The 26,091-nt window shown below is 44.9% G+C and overlaps 2 protein-coding genes across 2 annotated transcripts in view; one reads left to right on the forward strand and one right to left on the reverse strand.

The window, feature by feature from the left end:
• The first annotated feature begins 3,544 nt into the window (after positions 1-3,544).
• ddx23 (DEAD (Asp-Glu-Ala-Asp) box polypeptide 23) lies at positions 3,545-14,153 on the forward strand. The gene is made up of 17 exons (XM_029664005.2): positions 3,545-3,652; positions 5,472-5,647; positions 6,684-6,809; positions 7,096-7,189; positions 7,303-7,368; positions 7,500-7,638; positions 8,451-8,584; positions 9,145-9,257; positions 9,745-9,888; positions 10,026-10,251; positions 10,367-10,512; positions 10,630-10,807; positions 10,938-11,180; positions 11,331-11,482; positions 11,568-11,676; positions 11,920-12,094; positions 13,247-14,153. The coding sequence occupies exons 1-17, from the start codon at positions 3,650-3,652 to the stop codon at positions 13,468-13,470; spliced, it is 2,448 nt and encodes an 815-aa protein (XP_029519865.1). The 5' UTR covers positions 3,545-3,649; the 3' UTR covers positions 13,471-14,153.
• A 3,736-nt stretch (positions 14,154-17,889) lies between these two features.
• LOC115131918 (voltage-dependent L-type calcium channel subunit beta-3-like) overlaps positions 17,890-26,091 on the reverse strand; it is a 34,667-nt gene continuing 26,465 nt past the window's right edge. The window contains exons 14-16 of the mRNA XM_065021075.1: positions 25,740-25,835; positions 25,473-25,643; positions 17,890-18,750 (exon numbers count right to left, since the gene is read on the reverse strand). Of these exons, the coding sequence (XP_064877147.1) occupies positions 18,346-18,750; positions 25,473-25,643; positions 25,740-25,835 (672 nt within the window). The 3' untranslated portion in view covers positions 17,890-18,345. The remainder of the gene's footprint in view (positions 18,751-25,472; positions 25,644-25,739; positions 25,836-26,091) is intronic.

Genomic DNA, 26,091 nt, shown 5'->3' on the forward strand with positions numbered 1-26,091 from the left:
GTTGTGTATTTAACCCTCTGTTCCCCCATGTCTTTGTGTGGGATTGTTTATTTGTAAGTGCTTGTGAACGTGTTGTTTGGTGCGTGCCGGGTTTTTGTACCCAATTATTCTTGTTATTTTTTGCCTTGGGTTTTATTATTAAACTGCTCCGGCTATTACCAAGTTTTGCCCTCCTGCGTCTGACTTCCCTGCCACTGATTACACACTCCGTACATTAACTGAATTTTTGGCTATGTTTTTATTTTTATGAATAATGACTAAATGAGGTATACATTTAACGTAGAATTATAACTAATAGAATTATATCCTGTCTGGTGAAGAATGTTTGTACATAGGCCAAGAGGAAGTGTTAACAGACAATTTGTGATCACAGTGAAACTAACAACAGGAAAGATGTCTGGTCCACAACCAGGGAGGGGAGAAACCCTTGGGCTTGCAGTAGATTGTGTAACATGTGGTAGTATATGATAAGCAATATGTATGTGTTGGAATGGAATTGAAAAGCAGCTTTGTCATTGTCTGAGAGGAGGAGGGACATTTATGACGAAATGAGAGGTATATAAACCAATGTACATGAAATGATGGGTAGAGCTCTCGGGAATAAACGCTATTGATTAATATTGAGACTGATCTTTGTCTATTTTATGCAAATAAGAACCTTACAAATTCTTAGAAACGGACAAAGTGTTTTGCTTTGTTATAATTGAATTGGTTAATGAACATATAGGAATTGAATTCTTCTCACATCATGTTGGATCTAAGTTTGGGCCAACTAATTGTTTTTAGTTCAGGTAACACTTGGACTGAAAAGTTAAGTAAACCCAAAAAATAACCAGTTACTTAATAACAAGTAATTGAAACCACTCGATTTTTGGTACAGTTTAGAGCATTTGGGGGATTTTGTTGAATTTTCGCTCCATACTTATTATGATTTAGCCAGGAGCAGGAAAAGAACACATGATAACATTACATTTTCTCTCAAATCTGTCTGTCAGGCAATTTATTTTGTGGCAAGAACTGTTGTCATAGCAACAGTAGGATGGCATAAAGTGTGTGTGTGCGTGTGTGCGCACGCGTGTGTGTGCGTGTGTGTGCGTGTGAACAGTTGGCTGAGGTTTTTCCTACACCAAAAATATACACAATCATACCGTTGACCTTGATGTGTCCATACATTCTTTGTGAGAAAATCCTTTGCCTCAAGACATATTTTGTCATTCAATCAACCTTAAAAATCAATTACGTAGCCTGTATTCCATTCCATTTCAAATCAATACAGTGTTTGATAGACAGTGCATTGCTTTGTTTCACACTGTCACTGAAGCTGTGTATGAATCTGAAGATACAGTATTAACCCTGTCTACAGTTGCGCCTCATTTTCCACCTTTTACTTCTCCTCTTTAGTTCACAGATGAGAAAAGACTAAACAAAATACAGAGAAAGAAAGATTCTCATTGACAGCTTCACCTCATATTCATAACAGCATCCACCGTTACTATACAACTGAGTGAATAATCAATGTATTGTTCCCCCCTGTTATATTTCAGTTTCACCCCTGTTTAGCATCAACTTTGATCTGTCTCCATGCTGATATAGTTTTCTCATCCATAGCTGCTCCACACCTCTCTCTCAATGTCCCCCTGGAGCCAAAGGCGGGCCCAGAATAAGAATCAGTTCCTCTCCCGTCTCAGCTCCTGGCGAGGCTGTCTGTCCTTAAACTCTGTGTTTACCTTTGCACAGACTATAGTAGAGATTGAGATATTAATATGACTATTGAGATATGATATGAAGACAGTTACAGTACAGTGACTGATACTCTGACATAAGCTATCCTGCAAACGCCATAAATTCCCTATCACCCAACCATACTTCCGCTGTAGTAGCCTACTGTGCTATGCCTTGTTGTTCCTGTCTACTTGTCTGTGTGCACAAGTGTGTGTCCTCTCGTGGGATGTGGGATTGTGTCCGTGTGTGTCCTCTCGTGGGATGTGGGATTGTGTCCGTGTGTGTCCTCTCGTGGGATGTGGGATTGTGTCCGTGTGTGTCCTCTCGTGGGATGTGGGATTGTGTCCGTGTGTGTCCTCTTGTGGATGTGGGATTGTGTCCGTGTGTGTCCTCTTGTGGATGTGGGATTGTGTCCGTGTGTGTCCTCTTGTGGATGTGGGATTGTGTCTCCAAATGGCAGATAAAGCAAATCCTTTAACCAGATCTTCCAGATACAACAATCCTAAATTTCAGAGAGAGGCATTCTGCTTTGAAAATCTGCAGACTACGGTGCAGAGTCGGTAGAGAGTGGAGCATATAACACACGTGGCTCATAGTGGAATAGGGAGAGGCGGGCCCAGGAATCTAGTGGCGGCTGCAAGGGACTGTACAGAGGGGGTAAAGGGGAACAATAAGGACAGATGGGGGAAAGGTGAGGGGCAGCCGGGCAGGAATTGGTTCTGAGAGAAACACCTGTGATTCAATGACTGGAACGTGATTGATAGTCTCTACATGAATAGATGGCTGACTAAATCACACCTGGCTAAATGAAACTGGGTGTCTCTTTTCCCCTTTCCCTCCATCTCTCGATCACCTAACTGTTTCGTGATACTGCAGATGAATGCGAAGGCCCTTCTCAATAATAGGCAATATACACAGTTAGGGGAAATTTTCGATGTTGCATGGTGGATTTCCTTTCCTTTTAATGTTATACTAAAGTCATAGTGAAATATCAAATCAAATGTGAGTATAGAAGTGGAATGCCACAAATTAATTTCAACCAATGTAAGCCTAATGGATTGATAGAATGTTTCCGTTCTCTTCTCCGGAACATTGTAATAAGATAACTCTAATGGAGTGTTCCTCTCTCAATGGAAGGGAAACACAGATTATTAAACCATTATCAACATCCATCATCTAAGAATAAAATTACCACCATTTATATAAGTAGAAGCATTATTAGAATGCAGTCTTCCTTTCAGTTGTCCGACGGGCTCTGATTAAATTCCAATTTGCTAAAGATTCCTCAATACTCGAAGATTCCATGTACTGTTTGTTCCATTTAGACGGGGGACCAGGGATTAACAAGTAAACTAGGTTCCAAACAAATAAAAGAAAGAATGCAAACATAATTTGCTACAATACATGTAACTCATGAGAACATTCTGCAGGATGCATCTCATAATATAAGGACTCTTCTCTTGTTTATTGCATAAACTTGGGGATCTTCAATGAATAAATGTGTGGAACAGTCTCTTTATATCTCGCCTACTGTATCCATAGGCTGTATTACGTTGTTTACATAGGCTACTACATCATTGACTCGACTATCTATCAGAGCGTAGCAGATTTGCTTCTCGTTTGTTGAAAACACATAAGCAAGTTTGCGCCACCTTGCGTTTCAAACGTGCATAACAGCTCAACGAATTACCACGCAGGCATTTAGGTATCCTTGTTCTAAACAATGTGGGCCCTAACCTTGTTCCGGTGTTTCTTGGGAAATGTAGGGAAATGGTTTTAACACCATGCTGAACCTACACTGTGCAACGCCTTTGTAAACCACAATTACCAGACTCAGAATCCGCTGTTCTTTTCATTTGTGGCGTCGTGCAACATGGCGGCTTGGTAAAACGAAGATAGTTCGTAAGCATCTTGTTTTTAAGAGACCATGGTTCGTATTTGAAGTTATATACATGCATTTTACCTACTTATGTTATGCTGTAAAACCTTACAGTTGCAGTGTTTATAAATAACGTTTGGACTTTAATCCATGAAACGTGTTATTTTTCTATAATCTGTCCCCCAGTCGTTAACGAGCTTGCTTGCTAGCTAGTATTTAAAGTTAGCTATCTAGCTACGTAACGTTAGGAAGTTAAAGATAAAATCCACTAAATCGCTTTTTTTTCTTCTTTAGCCCAGCGTTGATACTGTCCCAGAATGTTTTGCATGTCAAGCAGTCAGGTTTTTAATTCCGCGTTCAAAACAACTGGGAACTCGGAAAAAAACGAGCTCTGACTGGGGTAAAAATCGATTTGAATGGTCATCCAACTCAGAATTCCAACTCAGAAACTCGGGCTTCTTTGTAGAACATCGGCTTTCTGACCTGAAGATCACTGACGTAATGATTTAACCTCGTGTTATTCCGAGTTCCCAGTTGTTTTGAACGTGGCATTTCGACAACAGAACTCTAGGGGGGACCTCAGACTGGTAAAAATCAATTTGAATGGTCATCCAACTCAGAATTCCATCTGGGAACTCGGGCCTCCGAGAATGCTGACTTTCTGACCTAAAGATCGCTGACGTCGTGATTTGACCTTGTAATTTTCAGAGTTCCCAGTTGTCTTGCATGCACCATAAGATATAGGATTTTCAAGAAGCAAATGCCGCGTTCAAAACAACTGGGAACTCAGAGGTCAAATAATTACGTCAGTGATCTAAAGGTCAGTAAGACAGCTCTAGAAAGAGACCCAAGATGGAATTCTGAGTTGGATGACCGTTACAATCGCGTTTCCCCTGTCGGAGCTCGTTTCCCCCCCCTCAATTCCCAGTTGTTTTGAATGCACTGAAGTCTGAGATTTCAGAGTCCTGAGCTCTCAAGTTGTTTAAATGCAGCAAAAGTGTCACTTCCATTTTGTATCATCATGATGATGTGGAAGTGACACAGGTGGTGCTTTCAAGGCAACTGGTGCTGTGTTCAAACTGGGAACTTGGACATTTCTGACCTGAAGATCACTAAGGTCATGATTTAACCAATTTTTTCAGAGTTCCCAGTTGTATTGAACACAGCATGGGCACTCTGGGGAAGAAAAAAAAACTTCAGGTCGGAAAGTACGAGCTCTAAAAAGATGTCTACTTTTCCGACTTGGGATTCTAAGTAGAATGACTGTTCAAAACTGTTTTTCCCAGTCAAAGTTTTTTTTTTTCCCCCTGAGTTCCCAGTTGTCTTGAAACACACTGAAGGTGGAAGTCAGAGAGCTCAGTTGTTTGGAACTCCGTATTTGCTTCTTGGAAGTCCAATATCTTGAAAACTTGACGGCTGACACGCAAAACATTTGGTACTGCATTAACAATGGACTAATGAAGAAAAAAAATAACAAAAGATTGTTTTTGAGTCTTGCAAAAAATAATCATGATGATAATATCATACTTGCTAGTTACCTCAGTAGCTACCTAGGTAGATAATTACCTGACATTTAGCTAGTTCACTAACCAACCACCAACTCATTAGAGAGCTAGCTAGATAGTTATTGAGCGTGCAATTATTTATTCCAACCCAGCACTAAAACACTTGAGTCAAATTATCGTTGTCTTTTTTTTGTGATTAGCTAGTTGATAGGATGATGGTTACACCATTAAGTGTTGTCTCCATTTATCGATTTCATGTACAATCAGAACTTAATAGTGGGGGTTGGGGACGTAATACACTGAGACGATGGTAACGTGGACTTGACGACCTACAACTCGAAGCTATATTCATTCTGTCCTCACAGATGGCTGGTGATCCAACCGACAAGAACAATGCAGCAGAGACCTCAGTAGTCAAGGATAAGGATCGGGAGCGGAAACGCAGTCGCTCACGAGAGCGTGAACGCAAAGGATCCCCGTCCAAGGACCGGAAACCTCGCCAACGCTCTCGTGAACGCAACCGATCCAAATCCGCAGAAAGGTTTGAATGACGCATAATTATTGGTCGTGGGTGAATGAGAACAACCTGCCAGAATGGTTTCAACCTTTCGGGTGCATTAAGTACAGCTTCCCTACAGATTGAAATGCACTGCTGCCATAATCAGGGCAGCGAGGAATCCAGGGATGGACGATGCTGCTGTACCTTTAATATTCCCATTCTCTAAAACAGTGTTTTCCAGCCCTGGTCCTGGCCAAACACTTCATTCAGCTCATTGAGGGCTTGATGATTAGTTGACAAGTTGAGTCAGGTGTGCTTGTCCAGGGTTACAATAAAAAATGTGTACTGTTGGTGGTACTTCAGGACCAGGGTTTGGAAACGCTGTATTTAAACAGCCTTTTTTGTCCTCGTGCTAGGTAGCAGAAGCCACAGCAGCCATTTTTGAATTTTATTTAGACATTTCCACAGCGCAACGAAGTAGTCCATTCTGAGCCTGATTGGCTGACTATCCTTTGTTGTTCAATGCGATGTTCTAAGTGCCGTTCCAAAAGGGTTGGTGTGGCTTCTGCTACCTAGCATGAAAACCAAAAAGGCTGTTTAAATAAAAAAGGAGCAGTATTTCAATCTTCTCGATTTATCAGTTTGTATAAATGGGAATATTAAGAGTACAGCGACATCTTCCATCCCTGGAGTGAGGTACGTTTTTCATGCAGCGGTGCGTATCGACCTGTAGGGAAGATGTGCGACCGACTGATCGAAACTATTCTGGCTAGGTGAACCACGCCTGCTATCTGACTCGGTCTTTCCACTGTATTTGAAAGGTGTCCTGTGTTAAGTTCATGTTTTAAGTATCTCTATATTTCTGTTATTACGGGGCTATCACTCTGTTATTAGTGCGCCTGCGCAGCAGTCTCGTTGATGAACCTGGCCTGAGTGCAATGGCAGCCATGTAGTGCGCTAATACGTTTTAGTAAATGTTAAACTGGAACCTTGTTCTTGTCATTTCAAGTCAACTTCCAGTGGGTTTATCGCAGGTTGGTAATATTTCTATGTCTCTGACCTTTCCTTCCCCCTCCAGAGATCGCCGTCTGAAGGACAAGGAGAGAGAAAAGGAGCACGACCGGGACAAGAACAGAGAGAGGGGTCGCAAGGACCGCGATAAGGACGGTCACCGCAGAGACAAAGACATCAGCAAGAAATCCAGGTCTGTAGGCTTGAATCAGGCTGGTGTTTTTAGTCACCGGGTGACTATTCGGTGCCGGCTTGAGCCGAATAACAAGATCAAGGTGTCCTATTGATATGGTTCCATCCAGAGGCGTTATAAAGATCTGATGGTTCTCAGCAGAATGTTTATCTGGAGCACTCCCACGTTGTGCCGTTCAGGAACTGAGTGTGAGCTATGCGTCTTTAAAACATCACGCAATATGCAGAGACATTTTCAAATCGTTTTCCGCTACCTTTTCAACTTGAGTGGTTACTTCTCCTTACAGAAGCGTCTCCCCCAAGTCCAAGGACAGGATAAAGAGGGAGAAGGATTTGAAGAAAGAGGAGGATGAGGAAGATGAGAAAAAGAAGAAAAGCAAGGTAAGACCAGGGAGTGGTCTCGCTATTCTCCCAAGCCCAGCTAACTACCACGTTGTGATGTACCTCGAGTTGCATTGTGTTTCATAATGAGTATTTCTCTGCATCTCTCTTAGGTCCAGCCACTGTCTCTAGAGGAACTTCTAGCCAAGAAGAAGGCCGAGGAGGAGGCGGAGGCAAAGGTGAGACCTTAACAGTGCTCGTTTGAGAGTCAATCTGTTGGGTGTTGCAGTGAGGAGCGAGATGGGAGTGTACGAATTAAGAATGTTAAGCTAAGTTTCTCCTCATGATTTTGAATGCCTTTCTCTCTCAGCCCAAGTTCCTGTCCAAGGCAGAGCGCGAGGCGGAGGCTCTGAAAAGGAGGCAGCAGCAGACTGAGGAGAGGAAGAAGACTATCGATGAGGACAGGAAGAAGAGGAGGATGTTCCAGGACATCGGGAGGAAGATGATGGGTGAGTAGGAGGGGCTTGGGGTTAGTCGGGAGGAAGATGGTGGGTGAGTAGGAGGGGCTTGGGGTTAGTCGGGAGGAAGATGGTGGGTGAGTTGGAGGGGTTTGGGGTGTTGTAACTTTTAATGGGTTACAGAGTTAATGTTTACAGTCAATTAATTGAGCTGAATCTAAAGATATTTTCTTTACAGTTATTTACATATGTAATTGTATTAGAATTTGTGTGATGGAGATTGAGAGAACTACATTCATATTTATGTTGTATTGGTTAGTATTGGATTACGCTATTAACTTTAAGTACCAGAATGCCTTGCGACAGGTAGTAGAAAAATAAAGAACGTGCCAGTTATGTACAAGTGACAAATGATTATCCTGACTGTCGCTAGCAACTTTCTTTTATTGTTTGTAGAATCTAAAGTTATTAAATGTAACGTGAACGAGTATTGTTACTAAAAGAAGCTTTCACTTCACAACTCGACGTCCCCAGTCATTACTTTGAAGATAGTTATTCTATGTGGGGTTAGTCAGGTCGCAATATTCTGAATGTCGCTGATAGAAATGTCTTCTAAAGAACTTAACTGATTCCCTATTCTACACGACAGAGAAGCACGTCTGTTCTACATCATGTGTTTCTATCTAAACGTTCAGTAACGTTGCACCCCACTGAACATGACCTAGGTTTCTGGAAGTTGGGTATCTAACTGTTAGACCTCTGGTTCGGTCTCTGACGGTGCTTGGAGTTAGGATGTAAGTTGTTTTAACAGTTCCATTGAAAATACTGTTGGCTCACAAAGTGTATATCTGTCCGTGTCCCAGAGGACCCCCAGGAGAGGGACAGACGAGAACGGAGAGAGCGGATGGAGCGGGAGAACAACGGGGACCAAGCGGATGATGGAAGACAGAAGATCAGAGAGGAGAAGGATAAGGGCAAGGAGCTCCAGGCCATCAAGGTATGTCTGGAGATTGAGGTTCTGCCATGGGCCGGTTTCAGGAAAACAGGCTCATTTCTGGGTTGTATTCATTCATTAATTCATTCATGGATACCGTAGCAAAACATAGCTACATTTTTTGCAACAGAAAATGGAAACAATGTTTCTTATTGGACAACGTGATGTCGTCCCTGCCTGTTTGAATCTGTCGTCTTGTGTTTGGTGCCTAGTGATTATGACCCTGGACTAAAAACATGTTCACTGGAGATTCTCAGATGAATTTGTTATTTTTTTGTCAAATCAAACTTTCTCATGCGCCGAATACAACAAGTGTAGACTTTACTGTGAAATGCTTACTTACAAGCCCTTAACCAACAGTGCAGTTCAAGAAGGAGAAAATACTTACCAAGTAGACTAAAATAAAAAGTAATAATAAAAAGTAACACAATAACGAGGCTATATACAGGGTGCACCGGTACCGAGTCAGTGTGCGGTGGTACAGGCTAGGAGGAGTGAGCTTTGAAATGATTGGTTGAACTAAGTGTTTGAGCCGGTGTACTGTGCCGTCTCTGTCCAATCAGGAGCGTTACCTGGGCGGGACTAAGAAGCGCCGGCGGACACGTCACCTGAACGACAGGAAGTTTGTCTTCGAGTGGGATGCCTCTGAAGACACGTCTACCGACTACAACCCCATGTGAGTTTGCATATGAACGCTGGGATGATGAATTCAGTTTCACCAACAAGATGTGTCCGAATTAGAGGCCTTCACGGGTCCAACAGAGACGAAATGCGGAGTCATTTGTTATAGGCTGTTTGTAAGGACACGTAACTGGCTAATTTGGTCAATGACACTTGTTTATTTATGGAGCTGGCAGCGTTTGGCTGGAGGTTTCTCTCTCGCTCTCTCTCTCACCGGTTCTGAACGCGTCTCCCAGATCCGAAACATGTACAGGTCTGTTTTTCCACGGTCCTTTTCAGAACGGGTTTGACAGGGCAGTCAGAACCGTTCTGAAAAGGACCGTGGGAAAACAGGCCCGTGATCTGAGAGACGTGTTCCGATCCGAGAGAGCGACGCATATCGCTAACCTTTAACAACTTTGCTCCTTCAATAGACATTTGTCTCTCTCCTATGCCGCCTGCTCTCTTCCCACCTAATATCCCGCTCTGCCTCTGTCTCTCAGTTATAAGGAGAAGCACCAGGTCCAGCTGTATGGCCGGGGCTTCATCGCTGGGATCGACCTCAAGCAACAGAAGAAAGACCAGTCCCATTTCTACGTGGACATGATGGAGACGAGACGTACACTGGAGGAGAAGGAGCAGGAGGAGTGAGTCACGCGCACACAAACACACCTGACAAACTAACACGCCCGCTACAAAGCATTGGAATCGATGCCTTTGAAACGGCTTCAAACGGGTAATTGCCGTCCACTAACCTCTGCGCCGTCCCCTTCCCGCTCCTCAGGGTGCGACTGAAGAAGGTTCATAAGAAGGAGGCCAAGCAGCGTTGGGATGACAGGCACTGGTCGCAGAAGAAGCTGGAGGAGATGGCGGACAGGGACTGGCGTATCTTCAGGGAGGATTACAGTATCACCACCAAGGGTGGCAAGATCCCCCACCCCATCAGGAACTGGAAGGAGTACAACCTGCCCCCACACATCGTGGAGGTCATCGACAACTGTGGCTACAAGGTCAGCTGTGAGGACTTGGCATGCACACGCCACCTTTGGGCCTTTCCCCTGATCCAGCGCTGAAGCCGTTACTTGCTGCATAAAAAATGGCCTCTTTGTTTCCCTTGTTGTCCAGGATCCAACGCCTATCCAGAGACAAGCCATCCCCATTGGCTTACAGAACCGCGACATCATCGGCGTGGCTGAGACGGGTAGCGGTAAAACGGCTGCCTTCCTCATCCCCCTATTGGTCTGGATCACAACCCTGCCTAAGGATGAAAGGTGAGGTGTCGCCTCCCCAACCAGAGGGTTACCCCTCAAACTACTCTCCCAAGAGTTGCATGTCCTTCATTCAAAGCACACATCCTTCTCACCCCCCTCTTTCCCCTGTCCCTGTAGGATTGAGGACTCGGACCAGGGTCCGTATGCAGTGATCCTGGCCCCCACCCGTGAGCTGGCGCAACAGATCGAGGAGGAGACCCTTAAGTTTGGGAAACCTCTGGGCATCCGCACCGTGGCTGTCATTGGAGGTATCTCCAGGGAGGACCAGGGATTCCGCCTCCGGATGGGCTGCGAGGTCAGACACTAGAAAACAACACAAACACACATTTTTGCACACACAACCATGCAGATTCACACGCACAAATTATTATTGCCCATATTAAGATGCGTGCTTGTGAGGTCTGAGTAAACGCGTGTGTTTCCAGATAGTGATAGCCACCCCAGGTCGTCTGATAGACGTGTTGGAGAACAGATACCTGGTCCTGGGCCGCTGTACCTACGTGGTACTGGATGAGGCTGACCGCATGATAGACATGGGCTTCGAGCCTGACGTCCAGAAGATCCTGGAGTACATCCCTGTGACCAATCAGAAACCAGACACGGACGAAGCAGAGGACCCCGAGAAAATGAAGATGAACTTCGAGATGGGAAAACACAAGTACAGACAGGTGAGAGATTGTTAAAGCCGTAGCAGATAAACACACACTGAAGAAAATCTTTTTTTTTTTATAGCTAGCTGTACAATTTAAGAAGAGAATTCTCTTTCCCCTGTCTTTCCTCCTTCCATCCGTCTCTCTCCTTCTCGCTCTGTTTCTCAGACGGTCATGTTCACAGCTACCATGCCCGCGGCGGTAGAGCGGTTGGCCCGTAACTACCTGCGTCGTCCGGCCGTGGTGTACATCGGTTCAGCTGGTAAACCCCACGAGAGAGTGGAACAGAAGGTCCTGCTCATGGGAGAGGGAGAGAAGAGGTAACAGACTCGAGAGACACACACATCACTTCTATCCCTGAAGCTGTAGCTAATGCCGAGTCTCCCTTGTTGTCTCGTCTTCCAGGAAGAGGCTGCTGGATGTTTTGGCGCGCGGGTTCGAGCCGCCCATCATCATCTTCGTCAACCAGAAGAAGGGTGTCGACGTGCTGGCCAAGTCTCTGGAGAAGATGGGGGTGAGACCTCATACTTTCTAATACCTGAGCTGTGCTGTTTTGTTTTTCCGGTACAATGTAACGACTGGAATAGCTCCAAAAGTGCAAACGCAGTGCTAAATCAAGGGCACCTCAAATACATCTATTTTGACCTTTTGGCATCATTTCACCACTACTATGGCTACGCTAGGAACCAGGAGGTTGATAATGGTTCTCTCTCTAATGATGTTTCTCTTTCTCTCCCTCTCACCTGGTCTCTTTCAGTACAATGCTTGCACGTTGCACGGTGGCAAGGGCCAGGAGCAGAGAGAGTTTGCTCTGTCCAACCTGAAGGCTGGAGCCAAGGACATCCTGGTGGCCACCGACGTGGCTGGGAGAGGTATCGACATCCACGACGTCTCCATGGTGCTCAACTACGACATGGCCAAGAACATCGAGGGTAAGACCATGACCTTTGACCCTGGGGTCTCTCGAGCTGGGCGACGTGGAGAAAAATCCATATCGCGATCAAATCCCCGAATTGATGCGATGATGATGATAAATAGAACGATATGTTTATAACATTAATGTGCACCACAGTTGCACTACTAGTTTGATGGTTGTAGCCATCAATTTGCCCATTTAACAATCACATTTCTCTAGTGTAGGCTACTTGTAATAAACGATTTTAGTGAAATGGCTGCGATAAGTGATCGGTATGGTCAGTGTCGATCATTTTCAGTTTTATCGTTCCAGCTCTAGGTCACTCGCCTGTCTGTTGGATTTTGTTACGTCATAGAGACTTTATACTGCCTTCCATATTTGTAGACCGGGGTTAAAGTTCTCCGTCACAGCGGCGTATGGAGTATCTATTCCTCCATCAGTTAAAATATATATATAATATATAAAGAATATCATTTAGAGTCGACTTTGCAAGTTCGCTGTCTTGAGCCTCCAGAGTGCCAGAGAGGACAAATGGAGCACATCTTCACGGCAGTTATGCTTGACAGCGAAGAAAAGTGCTCGTGTCCAGCTCAAACCATTCCAAAAAACATGACCCATATTACCGGAGCGACCTCTCCTTTATATCGCGGAATCACACGCACTTTCTATAATTTCACAAACCGTGAAAGTAATCCCGGGCGTCTACTTATTGGTTTGATCACAAACAACCTTGTTCAGTCATGCTACCTAGCTATATAATAGGCTGGTAACTTGAGAGTACTTGCGTGTAGTCCAATAGGGTGAGCACAAGGAAGAAAGGAAAAACGGCTGCTGCTCATGAGATTGATGTCAGCCTAACCGTATTAAAAATCAACCTCTTTCTGGTGCTCCTTCAATTCTGTTTGGTGCCTAGTGTTTTTAAAGTTGGGCGCAGTGTGTGTGTGTGTGTGGAAGAGTAAAGGTTTCTTGCAGTGTTTTCCCCTAATTGACACAATAGCATGCAGATCGTTAAGCATGTATATTCTGCAAGGTTAACTTGGTCCCAGACAGTCGATCTGAGATTGACTTAAGTTTCAGTCGTGGATTTAGTTTTTAATGCTTTAACTGCTGTGTCGATCTTTTTGTCTTACTACTTATTGTGACGTTGGCCCTTCGCCCTCCCCTCCAGACTACATCCATCGTATCGGTCGTACGGGTCGCGCTGGGAAGAGCGGCGTGGCGCTGACCTTCCTCACCAAGGAGGACTCGTCAGTGTTCTACGACCTGAAGCAGGCCTTCCTGGAGAGCCCCGTGTCCACCTGCCCCCCCGAGCTGTCCAACCACCCCGACGCCCAGCACAAGCCTGGTACCATTCTCACCAAGAAGAGACGCGAGGAGACCATCTTCGCCTGACGTGCCAGATCACGTTAAAGGGTTACGCCACCCTAGGACCTGCCACCACACACACTGGGTTTTCACTCGTTTTAATCATCTGTTTTTGCAGTCTCTCAACACCTACGGTATCCCCCCTCCTTCCTTCCTGTGTCTTCTGTTCTTTTCTCATTTTCTTTCTCTTTCTCAGTCTTGCCACTCTCTTCAGTCCTCCTTTCTCATTCCTCCATTGTTATGCTTCCCCTTCTCTAGCCCGGCTACTGTACGAAATGTTAGGCTGATGGAAGGGCCTGGGGGTTCATATTCTGGTTTTGGAAAAGGTTTTGGTTTTTGCTACAGGAGAATAGAGGGCCTCTTGGTCTGTGTGGGGAAGGGACGTTAATGGAAGGTCATGTGAGCGCCAAACCTACACTTATTTCAAAGAGCCCCTGTAACAACACACAAGCGCTCCCAAAAGGCCAAGACCGAAATGTTGTAGTGTGATTGTGTATTATTATTTTTAAAATTGGAGTTAGCCCTGTTGTGACAAGTTTTAAAGTTGTGTAAAAAGACCAATACATTGAATACCTTTTGTCTCCCAGAGAAACATGGTAGATGTGGTGTTTTTTCTTTCATCAGTCAGCTGGTTATGATGAGTATTTTGGAATGTGATGTTTGCTACGTTGAATTCTATGAAGTGAATAAAACCCAACTTTTGACTGACACCGTTTTTAAAATAAGTCTTTCATAAACTGATCTCACCAGAAGCCCTACAAAGGTTCTCGTCAATCCAGTCCAGGGAATTGATATCAAAGATTGCTGTCCTAAGAACTACAACGTTCAAGAAAGCACATGACAATGGCAGCATTAAAAGTACATAAAATGTCATGTTTATTTTACTTAGTTTTATTTTACTTAGCATTTTTACTAATATATTCTTAAATAGAAAGCATTCTATACAGCGACAGGCAGGAAAGGAGCGTCGGGTCACGCTAGCACACTGTGATTGAGTCCGGTGAATAGATAATACATGGTTATAATTTAGTGCAGTTATTGCATTACAAAGCAACCATCAAAAAAACAAAATTAGTGCAATGGGTTTTTCTTCTACTTACACAAAAAAAGAGGAAGTTCAGAAGGGTTAAGGCGTTTTTAACTCTTTCAATGTTAGGCTTTGTATTGCATACAGAATATAAGACAGGAAACTAAACTATAACCCTTGTATAAATTGTGCTTCATAAATCGAAAGACCTTTTCATTGTCAATTACTACATTGGTCCGCTTTGAAAGTCACATTCCTCCAAAAGTACAGTGAAAATCTCTTAAGTGAGCGAAGACTTGCAAGGCTGCATTTAGCAAGTCGCTCAATCCCTCTCTCTCTCTGATAGGTCGTCGAGGAACGGGTGGGAATAAATAGTTTCAGAGCCAATCCAAACTGTGCTCAATAGAACACACATTATAAAGTAAAACATTTTGTGCAATTAACAAAAAAATCTGCCTTTTTGTTTGTATCGTTAAGAGAGAGAATTCTGGGGGAAGAAAATACTCAACAGTTTTCCGTTTCTAGTGAATACAAGTGTCGGCACCTGTACCCACACTTCTCCTTATTCATTAATGTTGTAATTTTAATCTATGTTTCATTATTCTCCGTTATAGTCAGGTTACTCCATATTTGAGATGCAATTCTGCTTTTTAAATGGTTAATTAATTGTGGTTCATTTGTAACTCAGAGGAGTGACTGCCTTTTTACAAACAGAATCGTCGACAAGAATATTACTAAGAAATAACGAGGAGAATCAGAATCGATGCATTAAAAGTGTAGAAGAACTGCAAAAAGAAACAATCGGGTTTCATGCAACACTTGCATAGAATTATTTTCTTATTTTTTTTCAATCATGCTGTGATTTTTCAAATAATACAGAACACTATAAAGTTGCCTATTAGACATGGAAGCAGTAGACCAGTTAGTCCCCAGACTTGGTCCGCAGGACCCTGTTCATGCAGATCTTTGTTCCACAATATGCCCAACTGATCGGTTCATAGACTAACCATGCAGGTATATGGTATCATGTCACAGTTGCTATAGCTGTGAGTCCTTTCGAAATCCAGGAGACCACATCACAAGTTCCCCACCTAATTAGCCAATGAATGTAGTGATCAGTTGAGCACGAATAAGTGATTGTTTGGATCAAAAACCTTCCGATATAGGTAGACTTGTGGATCTGCTTCGTGAGGTTGACAGTAAAACTGCAGTACACATACAGTATAGAGACAGTTGAAACAAAGGGGTTCAGAGGAGATGCTATGTGCTGAATGTGTCTAACACTTCCAAACAGCCTGAATAGGTTGTGCTTGGTATATGAAGTGCTCTCTCTCTCTTTTGCCTGGTGTTTGGAGACTCATATAAGTGAGTGTGAAAGGGACGTTGTGCGGATGCTACAATAAAAAATGTGCTCCACAACTGGAGGACAATCAGAGGAAGGAGTGAGATCAGCCCACCACTAGGGGCAGCTGGAGTCGTAAAAAAGGCATGCGATATTGCATTATTTTGATGCCTGAATTTGTGTGTGTGTGTCTGCTTGCATGTGCCTCTGTGTGCCACAGGAAGTTGGTGGCACCTTAATGTTTCCATGTGTTTGATGCCATTCCATGTGCTCCTTTCCAGCCATTATTATGAGCCGTCCTCCCCTCAGCAGCCTCCACGGTTGTTTGCTTGTCTGTGTGTGTGTGTGTTAAGAGTAATATTGATTTGTTACATTCCCTTCATAACTCATGGTGATATTCTGTGTGATATGTGTAATGACAGAAACAAGATATGTGAATATACTGCAGCTTTACGGCACTAACATACAGATCACCGTATCGAGGCCTGCGTACCTGTGCCTCTCCCAAAACATTCAGCATCTTCTCAGTAAAAACTATCTGAACTGAAATCAGGAAGAAGTCCATACTGACAAAATTAAATAAACCCCAAAATATAAATACTTATAACAGCCTGGTCTCATAGACTAGACATAACATAGTCAATGTAAATGCAGGACACTCAAATTAGTATGTTATGTTTGGTATGGTTACATAAGACAGAAGGTTACTAAAGGCAAAAAACGATGAGTGATTGAGCAGAGTGGATGAGTGGGAGTATAATGCGAATGTCTAGCAACCCAAAGGTTGCGTGAATCTCATCACTGGCAATTTTAGCAAATGAGCAACTACTACTTTTTAGCTACTTTGCAACTACTTAGCTAACCCTTCCTTGAAAAATAAGCCTAACCTTAACTCATTTGGCTAACCCTTCCCCTAACCCGTTAACCCATCTCCTAACCCTAACCCCTAGTGTAGCTAACGTTAGCCACAACTAATTGGAATTCGTAACATATTATACGTATAGCGAATTCCGTAACATATTGTACGTTTTGCAAATTCTCAACATATTGTACATTTTGCAGATTTGTAACATATCATATGAATTGTAATTGACATATCATATGAAATGACTGATTGACATTCACAAATTAGTACATACCATATGAAACGTAACATATACTTAATTGAGTGTCCAGGATTTACATACAGAATAAGACTAAATGCTCTGAGACCAAGTTGATTATAACCAGGTGCCCATTCAATATGTACAATATATATTCGGATGCATTACTATTTCCCATAGCAGATAAGTAAAATGAAGACATTCCTACTTTTGTTTATCCAGAAAGAGCCTATGGTTCCTGTTCTGACCATAATGTGCAAATAGTCCTAAAATAATCATACATGCAATAAAGATACATAAACGTCTTAGGGATTTAAGGCCAGTAAATGTGTCATTCTAAAATAGAGAAACCTTATGCAAAGAATCTTAACATTTGACTTGACCTACAGCCAGTAGTTATAGCTTGCTATTGTGGAGGTGAGTAGCCCTGTTGACGTATAGCCTTTTATCTGATTAACATGACCCCAGCTAATCAGAATGAGTAAAACCGTAAGCCTGGAAGTGTGTGATTGTAGAAGGTGGTAATGTGCACAGCAATCAGTAATTGTTTTGGGGACAATTGGTACTACATTGTTTCCATAGTTAGGGTGAGTGGTTGGGGACAAGGAGACACAAGAGGGTGTCTTGTGGCCAAAATTGTAGTTTGGGTATAGCTAGTTGTCTTGGGGCCAGTGGTACATTAGAGATGTCAGTAGTTGTCTGGGGCCAGGGGTATGCTAGAGATCTCAGTAGTTGTCTTGGGGCCAGGGGTACGTTAGAGATGTCAGTAGTTGTCTTGGGGCCAGTGGTACGTTAGAGATGTCAGTAGTTGTCTGGGGCCAGTGGTATGCTAGAGATGTCAGTAGTTGTCTTGGGGCCAGGGATACGTTAGAGATGTCAGTAGTTGTCTTGGGGCTTGTCTTGGGGCCAGGGTACGTTAGATGATGTTGTCAGTGGTAGTAGAGATGTCAGTTTGGGACCAGTGGTATGTTAGAGATGTCAGTAGTTGTCTTGGGGCCAGGGGTACGTTAGAGATGTCAGTAGTTGTCTTGGGGCCAGGGGTACGTTAGAGATGTCAGTAGTTGTCTTGGGGCCAGGGGTTCGTTAGAGATGTCAGTAGTTGTCTTGGGGCCAGTGGTATGTTAGAGATGTCAGTAGTTGTCTTGGGGCCAGGGGTACGTTAGAGATGTCAGTAGTTGTCTCGGGCCAGTGGTATGCTAGAGATGTCAGTAGTTGTCTTGGGGCCAGGGTACGTTAGAGATGTCAGTAGTTGTTTCGGGGCCAGTGGTATGCTGGAGATGTCAGTAGTTGTCTTGGGGCCAGGGTACGTTAGAAATGTCAGTAGTTGTCTCGGGGCCAGTGGTATGCTAGAAATGTCAGTAGTTGTCTCGGGGCCAGTGGTATGCTAGAGATGTCAGTAGTTGTCTTGGGGCCAGGGTACGTTAGAAATGTCAGTAGTTGTCTCGGGGCCAGGGGCGGCTGCGTTGGCAGTTGTTGCGCTGGTTGTGCCCCTGCTGGGCATCGCGCTGGAGCAGCCTGTCCTGTGATTCATGCCCGTTGGTGCTGTGGACGCCCCCGCGGTGACCGCGGTGAGGGGGGTACCTGTCCCTGTAAGTTTGGGCATGGCAAGGGGACTCAAACTCATCCTCCTCATCTAGTTCCTCTTCTAATTCCTCCACCAGCTCCTCGTCCTCCTCGTCCCCCCGGAGGCGTGGGCCCCCAAGGAGGCCGCGGGACAGGGAGTCGCTGCCTTCTTCAGACGGCATCAGGCTGTCCTGCTCCAGAGGGGAGTGGGCCTCCACCTCCTCACCCTCCACCCCCACACTGCTGTGCTGCACTGGTGGCTGGTTCTTATTCTGGGTCTGGGGTTTGGTGTTGGAGAGGGGGGAGGGAGATAATAAAAAAGATTCCATCACAGGGTCTGAGACAGATTCCTAAGTAAACTGCTCTTTTTACGATCCTCATCACACCAAAGACAAATGCTAAAGCTACCACACGTGGGCACACATACAGTGTGTTCGGAAAGTATTCAGACCCCTTGACTTTTTCCACATTTTGTTCCATTAGAGCCTTATTCTAAAATGTATTAAATAGTCCCCCCCATTAATCAAATTTTTGCACATTAAAAATAAAACTGAAATATCACATTTACATAAGTATTCAGACCCTTTACTCATTACTCTGTTGAAGCACCTTTGGCAGCGATTACAGCCTCGAGTCTTCTTATGTATGACGCTACAAGCTTGGCACACCTGTATTTGAGGAGTTTCTCCCATTCTTCTCTGCAGATTCTGTCAAGCTCTGTCAGGTTGGATGGGGATTGTCACTACACAGATATTTTGAGGTCTCTCCAGAGATGTTCGATCAGGTTCAAGTCTGGGCTCACCCGCGATCTGCAACTTTTCAGGGCAGTTAGGAACCAATATACACAGGCAGTTAGGAAAGCAAAGGCTAGCTTTTTCAAACAGAAATTTGCATCCTGTAGCACAAACTCCAAAAAGTTCTGGGACACTGTAAAGTCCATGGAGAATAAGAGCACCCTCCTCCCAGCTGCCCACTGCACTGACTCTAGGAAACACTGTCACCACTTATAAATCTACAATAATTGAACATTTCAATAAGCATTTTTCTACGGCTGGCCATGCTTTCCACCTGGCTACCCCTTCCCCCGGTCAACGTCTCTGCACCCCCCACAGCAACTTGCCCAAGCCTCCCCATTTCTCCTTCACCCAAATCCAGATTGTGTTCTGAAATGTTCTGAAGAGCTGCAAAATCTGGACCCCTACAAATCAGCTTAGCTAGACAATCTGGACACTATCTTTCTAAAATTATCCACCGCAATTGTTGCAACCCCTATTACTAGCCTGTTCAACCTCTCTTTCGTATCGTCTGAGATCCCTAAAGATTGGAAAGCTGCCGCGGTCATCCCCCTCTTCAAAGGGGGTGACACTCTAGACCCAAACTGTTACAGACCTATATCTATCCTACCCTGCCTTCTAACAGATCACCGAACATTTTGAATCCCACTGTACCTTCTCCGCTATGCAATCTGGTTTCCGAGCTGGTCGTGGGTGCACCTCAGCCACGCTCAAGGTCCTAAACGATATCATAACCGCCATTGATAAAAGACAATACTGTGCAGCCGTATTCATCTACCTGGCCAAGGCTTTCGACTCTGTCAATCACCACATTCTTATCGGCAGACTCAATATCCTTGGTTTCTCAAATGACTGTCTCGCCTGGTTCACCAACTACTCCTCAGACAGTGTTCAGTGTGTCAAATCGGAGGGCCTGTTGTCCGGACCTCTGGCAGTCTCTATGGGGGTGCCACAGGGTTCAATTCTCTGGCCAACTCTTTTGTCTGTATACATCAATGATGTCACTCTTGCTGCTGCTGATTCTCTGATCCACCTCTACGCAGACGACACCATTCTGTATACTTCTGGCCCGTCTTCGGACACTGTGTTAACAAACTTCTAGACGAGCTTCAATGCCATACAACTCTCCTTCCGTGGCCTCCAACTGCTCTTGAATGCAAGAAAAACTAAATGCATGCTCTTCAACCGATCGCTGCCCTCACCCGCCCGCCCGTCTAGCATCACTACTCTGGGCGGTTCTGACTTAGAATATGTGGACAACTACAAATACCTAGGTGTCTGGTTAGACTATAAACTCTCCTTCCAGACTCACATTCAGCATCTCCAATCCAAAAATAAATCTAGAATCGGCTTCCTATTTCGCAACAAAGCATCCTTCACTGCCAAACATACCCTCGTAAAACGGACTATCTTACCGATCCTTGACTTTGGCGATGTCATTTACAAAATAGCCTCCAACAATCTACTCAGCAAACTGGATGTAGTCTCACAGTGCCATCCGTTTTATCACCAAAGCCCCATATACTACCCACCACTGCGACCTGTATGCTCTCGTTGGCTGGCCCTTACTTCATATTCGTTGCCAAACCCACTGGCTCCAGGACATCTATACTCTATAAGACTAGTCATTCAACTGAGACTGCTCTTCTCTGTATCACGGAGGCCCTCCGCACTGCTAAAGCTAACTCTCTCTCCTCTGCTCTCATCCTTCTAGACCTATCGGCTGCCTTCGATACTGTGAACCATCAGATCCTCCTCTCCACCCTCTCAGAGTTGGGCATCTCCGGCGCGGCCCACGCTTGGATTGCGTCCTACCTGACAGGTCGCTCCTACCAGGTGGCGTGGCGCGAATCTGTCTCCTCACCACGCGCTCTCACCACTGGCGTCCCCCAGGGCTCTGTTCTAGGCCCTCTCCTATTCTCGCTATACACCAAGTCACTTGGCTCTGTCATAACCTCACATGGTCTCTCCTATCATTGCTATGCAGACGACACACAATTAATCTTCTCCTTTCCCCCTTCTGATGACCAGGTGGCGAATCGCATCTCTGCATGTCTGGCAGACATATCAGTGTGGATGACGGATCACCACCTCAAGCTGAACCTCGGCAAGACGGAGCTGCTCTTCCTCCCGGGGAAGGACTGCCCGTTCCATGATCTCGCCATCACGGTTGACAACTCCATTGTGTCCTCCTCCCAGAGCGCTAAGAACCTTGGCGTGATCCTGGACAACACCCTGTCGTTCTCAACTAACATCAAGGCGGTGGCCCGTTCTTGTAGGTTCATGCTCTACAACATCCGTAGAGTACGACCCTGCCTCACACAGGAAGCGGCGCAGGTCCTAATCCAGGCACTTGTCATCTCCCGTCTGGATTACTGCAACTCGCTGTTGGCTGGGCTCCCTGCCTGTGCCATTAAACCCCTACAACTCATCCAGAACGCCGCAGCCCGTCTGGTGTTAAACCTTCCCAAGTTCTCTCACGTCACCCCGCTCCTCCGCTCTCTCCACTGGCTTCCAGTTGAAGCTCGCATCCGCTACAAGACCATGGTGCTTGCCTACGGAGCTGTGAGGGGAACGGCACCTCAGTACCTCCAGGCTCTGATCAGGCCCTACACCCAAACAAGGGCACTGCGTTCATCCACCTCTGGCCTGCTCGCCTCCCTACCACTGAGGAAGTACAGTTCCCGCGCAGCCCAGTCAAAACTGTTCGCTGCTCTGGCCCCCCAATGGTGGAACAAACTCCCTCACGACGCCAGGACAGCGGAGTCAATCACCACCTTCCGGAGACACCTGAAACCCCACCTCTTTCAGGAATACCTAGGATAGGATAAAGTAATCCTTCTCACCCCCCTTAAAAGATTTAGATGCACTATTGTAAAGTGGCTGTTCCACTGGATGTCTTAAGGTGAACGCACCAATTTGTAAGTCGCTCTGGATAAGAGCGTCTGCTAAATGACTTAAATGTAAATGTAAATCTATACGTCTTTGCTAGGTAAAGCCCCACCTTATCTCAACTCACTGGTCACCACAGCAGCACCCACCCGTAGTACGCGCTACAGCAGGTATATTTCACTGGTCACCCCCAAAGCCAACTCCTCATTTGGCCGCCTTTCCTTACAGTTCTCTGCTGCCAATAACTGGAACGAATTGCAAAAATCACTGAAGCTGGAGACTTACATCTCCCTCACTAACTTTAAGCATCAGCTGTCAGAGCAGCTTACTGATCATTGCAGCTCTACAGAGCCCATCTGTAAATAGCCCACCCAACTACCTCATTCCCATGTTGTTGTTTTTGCTCCTTTGCACTCCAGTATCTCTACTTGCACATTCATCTTCTGCGCATAATTATTTTGCCACTATGGCCAATTTTTTTGCCTTACCTCCCTAATCTTACTACATTTGCACACACTGTATATAGACTTTTCTATTGTGTTAATGACTGTACTTTTGTTTATCCTGTGTTGTTTGTGTCGCACTGCTTTGCTCTATCTTGACCAGGTCACAGTTGTAAATGAGAACTTGTTCTCAGTTGCCCTACCTGGTTAAATAAAGGTGAAATAAAATAAAAATGAATACAACTGTGCTCCATTTTCCCTCGATCCTGGCTAGTCTCCCAGTCCCTGCTGCTGAAAAACATCCCCACTGCATGATGCTGCCACTATCATGCTTCACCGTAGGTATGGGGGCAGGTTTCCTCCAGATTCATCAGACCAGAGAGTCTTGTTTCTTATGGTCTGAGTCCTTTAGATGGCTTTTGGAAAACTCAAGCGGGCTATCAGAGTGGCCATCGGTTCTTGGTCACCTCCCCGATCAAGGCCCTTCTCCCCCATTTGCTCAGTTTGGCCACCCAGCTCTAGGAAGAGTCTTGGTGGTTCTCAACTTCTTCTATTTAAGAACGATGAAGGCCGCTGTGTCCTTGGGGGCCTTCAATGCTGCAGAAATGTTTTGGTACCCGTCCCCTTATCTGTGCCTTGACACAATCTTGTCTCGGAGCTCTACTGACAATTCCTTCAACCTCATGGCTTGGCTCTGACATGCACTGCCAACTGTGGGACATTATAGAGACAGGTGTGTTCCTGTCCTATCAATTGAATTTACCACAGGTGGACTCCAATCAAGTCGTAGAAACATCTCAAGGATGATCAATGGAAACAGGACGCACCTGAGCTCAATTTCGAGTCTCATAGCAAAGGGCCTGAATACTTATGTAAATAAGGTATTTCTGTTTTTTCTATTAAAAAAAACTTTTTCGTTTTGTCATTATGGGGTATTGTGTGTAGATTGATGGTTCACTTAATCCATTTTAGAATAAGGCTGTAACGTAACAAACAAGTCAAGGGGTCTGAATACTTTCCGAGTGCACTGTTAGATTAGATTAGAGAGTTTAATAGTCACATGTTCAGGGTTGCAGATGTAATGATGTACAGTGAAATTCTTGCGCTCCGAATCTCCTAAAATTGACACTACTCTACACGAAGGCAATGACAGTCGAACAGTTAAATGGATAACATGGCATTACAGTGTTAAGAACATTGTTAACTTAAATTGGCATGGTTTGCATTTTTTTATTTTTTTATTTTCTTAACCAATCACATTGAGATCACTTCTTAACACTATCCTTCCCACTGGAGCAATCGCAACCATTACATTGTTTATGCATTGTTCCGTCGTGCTTCAATTTGACAATCATTTCAATCACTTTATGCTCACCAAAGGTTTCATTCAGGGTAGCATTCTGTGCCAGCGTGAGAGAGTGTGCCATTCACAAAGCATGAGTATGGTCATGGTACAGCTCCCTTTGTTTACCACAGATTTATAGTACGTCCACTGTGCATTATGGCGTACAGGTAACTGCCAAAATAATGGAAACACTTGAGTAAATGAGGGACACAAAGTATATTGAAAGCAAGTGCTTCCACACAGGTGTGGTCCCTGAGTTAATTAAGCAGTTGACCTCCCATCGTGCTTAGGGTCATGTATAGAAATGCCCAGTTGCCCATTATTTTGGCTTCCATGGCTAGAATAGATCTCGGTGACTTTGAAAGAGGGGTCTTAAAGTGAGCGCACGTCTGTGTGTCTCAGTCACCAGATCTCAACCCAATTGAACACTTATGTAAGATTCTGAAGTGGCAAATGGAGAAAGCATTGTCCACCACAAAACACCAAATGACGGAATTTCTCGTGGAAGAATTGTGTCGCATCCCTCCAATAGAGGCCCAGATACTTGTATAATCTAGGCTACGATTCGTTGAAGCTGTTCTGGCTCACGGTGGCCCAACCCCCTATTAGGACACTTTAAGTTGGTGTTTCCTTTTATCTTGGCAGTTACCTGTGTATGCCATTTAGCAGACTTCATTACATTCATATAGCCTGTCACATGACTATATCAAGCCCTGAACCTGCTGCTGCTTTTTTGGATCTCATCATATAACCTTTGACGTTTGTAGCACAGTGTCAATCAAATGTGCAAAGACTGTGAGGTGGCAGGTGGATAAGAGATGGGAAGGGGTCTACATTCTGTAGGTATCAGTGGCTTGTGTGTGTGTGTGTGTGTGGGGGGGTTATTGTGTGAGAGGGAAATAAGACACATTGGTTGATCTTATTCCACCGAGTGTGGTTGGTGTGGAGGGGTGGGGTGGGGTGTGGGTGGGGTTAAGGGGTGGTAGGGGTTATCGGGTGGAGAAGTAATGTACATACATAAACCCTCCTACTCACCCCATACGGTAAGCGATCATTCAATTAATTCCTGTGTTTCAGAAAACTGCAAAAACGTTAAGCAGGGATGAGTGAGAAGACGGACAAACAGACAGACATGAGAAAGGGGATAGAGGGAATCTGGTATAGTACTGTAAGGACAGATGCAACACACAACCACATAAACAACCCCCTCCCACTAAAGCAGTGTTTCATCCTCCTGGTCCTGTGGACACAAAGGGGGGCACATTTTTGTTTTTGCCCTAGCACTACACAGCTGATTCAAATGATCAACTCATCATCTTTGACAATTTGAATCAGGCGTGTAAATGCTAAGGCAAAAACCAAAATGTGCCCCCCTTTGGTTCCCCGGGACCAGGATGAAGAAACACTGCCCTACAAAAACCTTACTATCCCATTATATCTGTCCTTTTTCCATTCTCCCATCTCCAATTGTCTCTGTTCCCCTCCACCTTCCCTCCTCCATCCACATAGAAGCATCTCACCTGTAGGCTAGAGTTGGCTGAGGGCGGGGTCATGAGGTTCTGCTCTAATAGCGGGTTGATGGGGGTGGTGTCGGGAAGATGAGTGGCGCGCCAGTACACTTCTAGGTATTCAGCCAAGTGCTCACACGCATCCTCCAATTGGTTCTCATCCAAAATGACATCAAACATCTCCTATGAAGGAACAGTGGGAGGGAGATCAATTTCAGACAGTTGGTTGAATTGTAATAGTAGCTGTGAATACTACTGTATGATGGGGTGTCCACGTACAGGGGGGCATTGAGACAGTTTGTCTCCGGCCATCATCTGCACGTTCAGGTGTTTGCTCTGAGACTTCCCCCGGGACTTGATCAGCCTCTGGAGCACCTGAGAGAGAGAGGGGAGGAGAGACAGAAAAGGGGGAGGAGAGAGAGAGAAAAGGGGAGGAGAGAGAGAGAAAAGGGGAGGAGAGAGAGAGAAAAGGGGAGGAGAGATAAAAAGGGGGAGGAGAGAGAGAAAAGGGGGAGGAGAGAGAGACGAAATGGGGAGGAGAGAGAGAAAAAGGGGAGGAGAGACAGAAAAAGGAAGGAAACAGAAAAAGGGGAGGAGAGAGAGTGAGCAAGAGAGAGAGAGAGGGAAAAGA

The sequence above is a fragment of the Oncorhynchus nerka genome, linkage group LG7, assembly GCF_034236695.1.
Source record: "Oncorhynchus nerka isolate Pitt River linkage group LG7, Oner_Uvic_2.0, whole genome shotgun sequence".
NCBI lineage: Eukaryota > Metazoa > Chordata > Actinopteri > Salmoniformes > Salmonidae > Oncorhynchus > Oncorhynchus nerka.